Here is an 8,840-nt window from a genome sequence, read left to right as displayed (position 1 = left end):
TATTAGAAGATTATTATATTTATCTCCTAAGTAGTTGTAATGAAGAACTCTACGTTAATCTGTTATACTCAAAGTCTATCACTTAGTTAGTCTGTTATATTCAAAGTCTATCACTTATGAGACTTATCTCCTATTCTGTTAGGAGTCTTTGCAAAGGTCTATAAAAGGCCTTTGTGTTCCTGTAAATATTATTATTCGAAACATACATGAATAAAGTGAAACAGAGAACTCAGTTCTTTATAGTATCAGAGCAGGTTTTCTAAATCCCTGCAAATGTATTGAATCAAGTTATCCCTTAATACGATGGCTACCGAATCAACCCTCATATCATCCTCTCCTGTTATACATGTCCAATATGAGAATTCAGGTTTCAATGCTGGCATAATTCTCATCGAAACCAATTATGACACATGGTCCCAAATAATTGAGATGCACATTGCTGGTCGTGAGAAACTCAATTATATCATTGGCGACTCATCTCAACCTGAATCAATAGACCCCTCTTATTCGAAGTGGTATGCTGAAAATCAAAAAATTAAAGGCTGGTTACTCACATCAATGACATCAGAGATCATGAAGAGGTACCTTCGCCTACGTACTGCTCATGAAATCTGGAGTGCTCTTGCTAAAGCATTTTATGATGGATCAGATGAAACACAAATATTTCATCTCAATCAACGTGCCTTTTCCATTCGTCAATCAAGTCGATCTCTTCCTACATATTATGGTGAGCTGGTAGAGATATTTCAAGAACTTGATTATCGTGATAAGGTTAAAATGAGGGACCCTAAAGATATCATTATGTATAAAGCATCAGTTGAAAAATTGAGGATACATATCTTCTTAAATGGTCTTGATGCTGAACTTGAACAAGTGCGAGGAGAAATCCTTCGCATGGATCCAAGCCTTGATCTTGAATGCACATATGCATATGTTCGTCGTGAAGCAAATCGTCGAATTCTCCTTACAAATGATCTGACTGCTCCTGATTCTGTGGCCATGTTAGCTCGCCGAAACACACCACCTATCCGACAAACTCACCCTGGTTCAATGGCGATATCTCAAAGTTTTGATATTGGAAATAAATAGTCTGGCTCATCTAGATACTGTACTCATTGTGGAGACACTGGACACACTAAAAGTTGATGTTATGAATTGATTGGATACCCTGAATGGTGGGATCATTCCAAGGCTCCAAAACGTAAAGGCAAAACTTCAACTACATCATCAATCTCCACCGCCATAGCTGAAGTATCTTCACCGAATACCAATGCTACTGCATTGCACACCTCCTCCAACTCACCAGGTAAGTCTTCTGATAAACCTGCACCTATTGGATCTTGTGCACGGATTATTGATTCTAGATCAACTGATCATATGTCCTTTGACACTACCTCCCCTGTTTCTAAATTAAAACCATATGAAAAATATGTTGTGTCTACAGCAAATGGAACAGAAGCCACAGTTATTGGCAAAGGTTTATTTTCTTTAAGTAAACTCAATTTAGATACTGTTCTTATAGTTCCTTCCCTTAATTTTAATTTGATATATGTCTCTCAAATTACAACTTCCTTGCATTGTGTTGTTATTTTTTGGCCTGACCATTGTGTTTTCAAGGACATCAAGACAAGGAGGACGATTGGTTGTGGTACTAAAAAAGGGAAGCTATATTACCTTGATCTCACGTCATCTAGCTCAAATGCATTGGCTCAGTCATTAGCAGTTACCACTTCAACATCCATGTCGCACCCTTGCGGCGGAGCACGGCATCGCGACGACCTTTCGATTGAATTTCGGGGTTTTTCTTTTGTGTAAAGGAGTCGCCACCTAGTATTATGGTTACTAGGAACCCTAACTGGTCTTTCAGAGATTCTAAGGCAAGGGACTAGTTGCGTAAAGGGAAGGTATTAACACCCCTAGTACGCCCTACCTAAGGTAAGCTGCTTGGTGTTTGGGTTGCTTTATAATTGCTATGGTGTTGGTGTTTTCTAATCCCATCAGTTTTCCTAGGTTTGATTCAAATAAAATTTATTTGGATAGAAATCCAAGGAGATTCCATGTGCTTTGAAAGCTCATTTTTCCCTTAGTATTTCAAGAGTTTGCGACTCGTAAATCGCAAGGAGGAAATTTTTTTTTTAGAAATCTAGGGCGCTAAAAAATCTATATATATATATATATATTATTTTATACTCGGCTCGTAAAACCGTGGAGCAAAAACAAATAAATTGAAATGTCCTCGATTATAATCAAGGCTTTTTTCAAGGATGTATTCGGATTTATTACTCTCAATAATATTTTGGATATTCGTCCTTTAAGGATTTCTTTATCCAAATATTAGCGGTGAATAATACATGAATTCCCCCCCAAATAGGATTTTTATATTTTTTTGGAATATTGGCCAATACCCTTTGGAGTTTTACAAACATGTTGTAAAATTCAGAAATGCAAGAAAATAATTTTTGGTTGTGTTTAAGAAATCCATGCGGAAACATATTTTTCGAAAATTCCAATATGTATATTTTTTATATATATATAAAAACGTTCAAAAACATATTAGAGTATTGGCCGTATGCAACACACAAGAAAACATTTTTTATATAAACATTTTTTTTTGTTGACGAAAACCAGGTATTTTAATACTGAATTTGTATTTCTACGGTATAAAAATACAAACAAATATTAAGTCATTTCGACAAAAATATGCAGGAAAACCAACAATATTTTTTTCAGAATATTTTCTCTTTTTGTTTCTTTTTTTTTTTAAATACACACACACACACACGCACACACACGATATAATATAATATATTATGTGGGATGGGCTAACCCAAATAAACGGGTCAGACTCAGCCCCAAAAGGGTTGGGCTGAATTCGGCCCAACAAACTCCCCTCTTAGTCTGGGCCAGACCCGACCCAGACAGCAAGACTGGGCCAGAACCATTCTGGCCCAAACAAAATTATTTCTGAGCTAGACCCCGTCTGGCCCAAAGAAGAAAATAAACCCACAACGCTGGGCCAATATCAACCTGGCCCAGCGCATAACTTACCGGGGGGGAAATTATTTTCCCCTCCCCTCCTCCTGCATGCGGAACGCTACATGCAGGAGGAAAAACAATTAAAATGCAAACAGTGAGGGGGGAGAAAGTGTACCCGGTGTTGTAACCCATTTTTGGGTCCCCCTGAAAAAAATAAAATAAACAGCCAAAAGAGGTTAGAAAAATAACCGGAGGTAGAAGCGCCCAGAAAACAGTCAGAAAAAGGGTCAAGGAATTTAAAAATACAAGGATTAAATTTTTGATAGTATATTCTTGAAGGATGAAAGCCCTATTGAGAAGGAAAATTTGAATTTTGAGGAGAAAAGCCCAAATTTGGATGTTTATGGACTTAATTGGATTTTTATGGATTTAATTGGATTTTTATTTGAATTTATAGAAGATTTGATTCCAAGAAAAATTGATTTTTAAGTCAATTTGGGCTTTAATTTGGAGAAATTTAAGTTCTGGGGCCAAAATATATTTTTTAGGAATTTATTGGGTCAAATCAGGGGCTCAATTGCATAAATATTGAAGTTTAAGGGCCAATTAGGGACTTAATTAAGAAAATCCGAAACCAGGGACCAAATTGGAAGAGGCGCGTAAATGGAGGGGCTGTTTTTGCTTTGGATCAGGGGCCTAATTGAAGAAATTGAAAGTTTATTAATCATTTTGAGGGCTTAATTGCATAAATCAGAGGCCAAGGACCAAAGTGAAAAAGGCGGCCAACAAGAGGGGCGGAGACCGAAGGTGAAATAATGGAGGACTGATCTGGATTTTGGCTCCTTTAAATGAAACGGCGCGTTTTATCCAAAACGACGCCGTTTCATATATATATTAAAAAAAAAAAAAAAAAAAAAAAAAGAGGAAGCCCAGAACGGTGTCGTTTTGAACGACACTGTTCATCTTCCTCCTTCCCCCGTTTTAACAGAACAGAAGAAGAAAAAAATTCGAAAATCTTCCCGCGCCTCTCTCTCTCCTCGCCCCCACCACCACCACCGAAAGCATCAATGGCCGACCAGCCGTTGCGTGATTGAAGGCGCACTAACGAAAGGCACGCCGGTTCCCTTTTTTTTTTTTTCTTATAAATAGAGAGAGGCCGAGAGAGAGAGGACCCGAGGATAGAGGGAGAAGAGAAATAACGCACGAAGGAGAGGGGAGAAGAGAAACAGACGAAAGCAAGATAGAACGAAACCAAAAACAGAAAAAAACCGAAGAGAGGAGAACCCGAAGGGAGGAGAGAGAGAGGAGACCGAAGAGAGAGAGAGAGACCCGAGGACAGGGGGAGAAGAGAAAAAAACGAGCAAAAGAGAGTGGGAGAGCAGAAACAAACCAAAAACAAAGAAACCGAACCCAAAAACAAAAAAAAAAACCAAAGAGAAAGCCACTGAAAACAAGTCTCTCTCGCCGCCGTTCAAACCGCCACAGCACCGCCCGGAGTCGCCGTACGCGAGCCACGCCACCGCAGCTCCACCAGCGACCGCCTCCACGCCAGGTACCCGTTCCTTCTTCCCTGCATTCCTTTCGTGGCAGCCTTGCCTCCTGCATGTTGCATGCAGGAGGCGGGGGGGAGAAAAATAATTCTCCCCCCCGCTGGGCTGCTAAAGCTGGGCCAGCCCGATGCTGGCCCAGCCGATGCTGGCCCAGCCCATGAACGTCTGGGCCGGGTCCGGCCCAGACCAGAAGAAGCATGATGGCCTGTTGGGCCGAGATCGGCCCAACCCAGTCTGGGCCGAATTCGGCCCAACCTTTCCTTGTTGGGTTGAGTCCGGCCCGTTTATTTGGGCCGGCCCAGCCCGAATTGTTTTTTATATTATATATTATATAATATGTTATAATATGTGTATATATATATGTATATATATATAAAAAATATAATAATAATAAAAAAAATATTTTGAAAAATCTTAAAAATATATTGTTGATTTTTTCTGCATATTTTTTTTAAAGTGGTTCAATGTTGGTTTGTATTTTTTATACTGTAAAGATACAAAACCAGTGTTAAAAATACCCGGGTTTTGTCAAAACATCAAAGATTTTTCAGAATAAAAAAATGTTTTTGCTTTCAAAAAATTTTCTAAAGAGTCCCTAAAAAAGTTGTTGATTTTTCTGCATATTTTTATCAAAGTGGATTAATATTGGGTTGTATTTTTATACCGTAAAGATACAAGCTCGGTATTAAAATACCTGATTTTCGTCAAAAGCATAAAAAATAATATTTTCCAAAAAAAATGTTTTTGTTTTAAAATACGGCCTAGTCTCTCCAATATATATATATATATATAAATATTATAACATCATATTTTCACACAACAAAGAAAATTTTCAAAACAATATATGTATTAACATGCATTTTGGCTTTAATAACCAGTTTATTCAAGCCATGAGAACTAGGCCAATATTTCAAAAATTCTAAAAAAAATCTTTTTGTTTTCTTTTAGTATTTGGGATTACGAATTTATACGTAAAACGTATTCCTAAATATTATTAATAAAGTTTTGGGTATAGACGTTAGAACGGTTAGATTTTACCCGATAAGATAAAAGACCTTCTTACCGAGGAGGATTTTTCTTGAACCATAGACAGACCAACGACTAGAAGTACAATAACACTTTAGTTTTTATCAGACTATAAAACAATGCAGCTTACCTTAGGTAGGGCGTATTTGGGGTGCTAATACCTTCCCTTTACGCAACCAGTCCCCGTACCCGATCTCTGAGACCAGTTAGGTTTCCTAGTGACCAAAATACTAGGTGGCGACTCCAAAGAACCAAACCAAAATAAAAAAATTCGCCAGTCGAACCCGCAATTGAAAATTATTATTTTTTTGGGGTGCGACAGAATGGCGACTCCACTGGGGACCTTGTAGACTAAGCTTTGTTTTTTGTCTGATTTATTTGTGTTTGCCTGTGCTTATTTTTTATATGCCTTTCCTTTTATTTAATCGCGTATTTGTTTTTATTTTTACGTGCATTTATTCATGCATTATATACAATTGTCTCATGCATCACTTGCCTTAATTTTGAAAAGCACACACAAGCCTTAAGTTAAGTGGGGAATTAGCGATTTACCCTAAGACTATTGGTCAGGGTTTAAATGCGTGAAACACCCAACTCATATCTGAGTGCCTGCTTGGTAATGGTGGACATACGTGTCTTAACTGTTCCTTGCAACGCCCCCATACTGTCTTTACGAAGAACGTCACTGGGCAGATATGAGACCCTTCGAGACCAGATAGAAAACTTACCCACTATCACTTAATAAATAGAGTTTGTCCTTAGGTTATGTATCTTATTTGCATCAAGATTAATAATGTTATACTCATCGCACATCACTTGTGCATCACATTTTCATCACGCATTTTGTTATCATATGCATTACAGATCGTGAAACATAGGTCCTACATCCAGAGTCCACCAAACCCGGTCCAGATCAAGAATGGAAAATGAAGAAAGAGCTCAATTAGAGTCGCACTACCAGACCGAGTTGGAATCTGTGAAAAATGAAGTTTCTCGACTGACCAATCTGCTTGAGCAACTTTTAAGAGCGAAGAACGGGGAGGGAACATCTACCCAACCACCTATAGGAGCGCCGTCAGTTCATGTCCCGGGGATATCTCAGAACTTGGGGGCAGATTCAGCGACGGGGCAACACTTTGCACCTGCCATTCCCATTCAGCCCCCTCAAGCTCACATCACAGCAGATGGGCCTTCCGATAATAGGTCCACTGGTTTTATGAACGATGACAAGATATCAGCTTTGGAAGAAAGGTTAAGAGCAGTCGAGGGAAATGACTGGTTTGACCCCATGCGAGCGTCTGAAATATGTTTGGTACCAAACATCACGGTACCAAAAAAATTTAGGATACCGGAGTTTATAAAGTACACTGGGTTTGGAATGCCCAAACACTCACCTTCGATCTTATTGCAATAAGATGGCTGAGGTGATTCATGACGATAAGTTACTGATCTACTTTTTCCAAGATAGTCTATCGGGGTCGGCGCTAAGTTGGTACATGAGGCTGGATAATGCCAAGATCAAGAAATGGAAGGATTTAGTTGAGGCTTTCCTTAAGCAATACAAGTTCAATTTGGAAATTGCTCCAGATCGAATGAGCCTTATGTCAATGGAAAAGAGAAGCCAAGAATCAGTAAGGGCTTATGCGCAAAGGTGGAGGGACGAGGCCATGCATGTGCAACCCCCTTTGATAGAAACAGAGATGGTGAATTTGTTCGCCAATACATTCAAGGCACCCTACTATGAGCATTTAATGGGTAGCTCATCTCAACATTTCTATGATGTTGTACGCATAGCGGAAAGAATCGAGCAAGGGATTAAAGCTGGACGCATAATTGAGCCATTGGAGACAAAGGGTTTTATCGGAAGAAAAATGAAAGGTCCCGTTAACAACTTCGAAGGTGGGTCCAATGACAAGATAACAGATTCGTATAACCCACAAATACCTACCTCTCATGTGGCCCACGTAAACTTTAACAAACCTTTTTCCCCTAATCGAGCAAATGGCCAGTCAAACACCCAAAACAACCACCAACGACCAAACACAAGATACATTTCAGAACAACTACCGCCATTACCCATGCCTCTGAAGGACATATATGCCAAACTACTGAGCATTGGACAAATAGCTCCTATCCCTACATTACCACTACAACCACCATTCCCCATCTGGTATAAGCCCGAGTTGACTTGCGAGTACCATGCTGGTATTCCTGGGCATTGTCTTGAAACGTGCTACGGTTTCAAGAACAAGTTGTTGAAGCTCATCAAGATAGGATGGGTGTCATTTGAAGACACACCCAATATCAGTTTAAATCCATTGCCTGGTCATGACAAAAGTGATAGGGGATAAAGGTTGGAAAACCTTGGTCAAGAGTCGTCAATAATGAAGAAGGCGAGATCGAAGGAGAAGACAAGGAAATGCAAGTGGGGAAGGAAGATGAAGCATTGCCTCGGTTGACTTTCCACACACTAGAAGAAGTTTCAGAACGGGTTGACCCAAGAACTTCTCGTAGTTTTCAAAATGTAAAACAACTTTATTTGCCTTAGCATGTTTTTGTCATTTGCTTTTGTCTTTGCTTTTATTTTCTCTAGTGAGCATTCAGAGCTCATATTGTCAGCCAGATTTTTTATGTTTGTCTTTGAGCTTACTTTTTCTTTAAATAAATGATGAGTTTATGCATTTTTTTTAACAAATTTGAGTGGTTACAAATAAAGTATCAATAAAATGGTTTAATATGAAATTTAAGAAAAGCTAACCCTAAAAGTACAACCCTATCTCTGATAGCATGGATAAATGTTTAAGTGGTCACTTTGTAATTGTCTTTTAAAGAATAGAGTTTATCAACCATAACAATGGCATTTTGAAATAAAAAAAAATCATTATCTATTCACTCACTAAAAAAGTTTATCACCGGCTGAATGAATTGCTTCTCTATATAAAAACCCAGACTAATATCGCACCCCTGTACTAGGGGGCAAGACGGGATGTTTTATGAAAAAGTTTTACGATTTGAAAACCAAGCTAAAGCATTTGACAAAAGCATGACAAAGAGGCAAATACAAGTCATACATTTTGAGAAAAGGACTACTTGAAGAAAGTCAAAGACTTTTTCTCCAAGAATATGATAGGCAACACGAGAGATGAATCCAGCATACGACTTCAAAAGCAAGTTCATGTTAAGAGGGAGTCCCATGAACTAGAAGAAGAGGATGGGGCCTATGTTTCAAAACCAGGTACGAATGCATGCATTGCATCTAATCATAAATCATTGCATATATGTTTTTTT

At 38.6% G+C, this 8,840-nt stretch overlaps 1 protein-coding gene across 1 annotated transcript; it reads left to right on the top strand.

The window, feature by feature from the left end:
* Positions 1–303: 303 nt before the first annotated feature.
* On the top strand, positions 304–1,089 carry LOC140955861 (uncharacterized). Its single transcript, XM_073410902.1, has one exon. It carries the CDS (start codon positions 304–306, stop codon positions 1,087–1,089), a length of 786 nt encoding a protein of 261 aa, XP_073267003.1.
* Positions 1,090–8,840: the final 7,751 nt, after the last annotated feature.

This window comes from Populus alba, chromosome 8, assembly GCF_005239225.2.
Source record: "Populus alba chromosome 8, ASM523922v2, whole genome shotgun sequence".
NCBI classification, from domain to species: Eukaryota; Viridiplantae; Streptophyta; class Magnoliopsida; order Malpighiales; family Salicaceae; genus Populus; species Populus alba.
The sequence above is the reverse complement of the archived record's forward strand: the minus strand, read 5'-3'. Positions and strand labels throughout refer to the sequence as shown.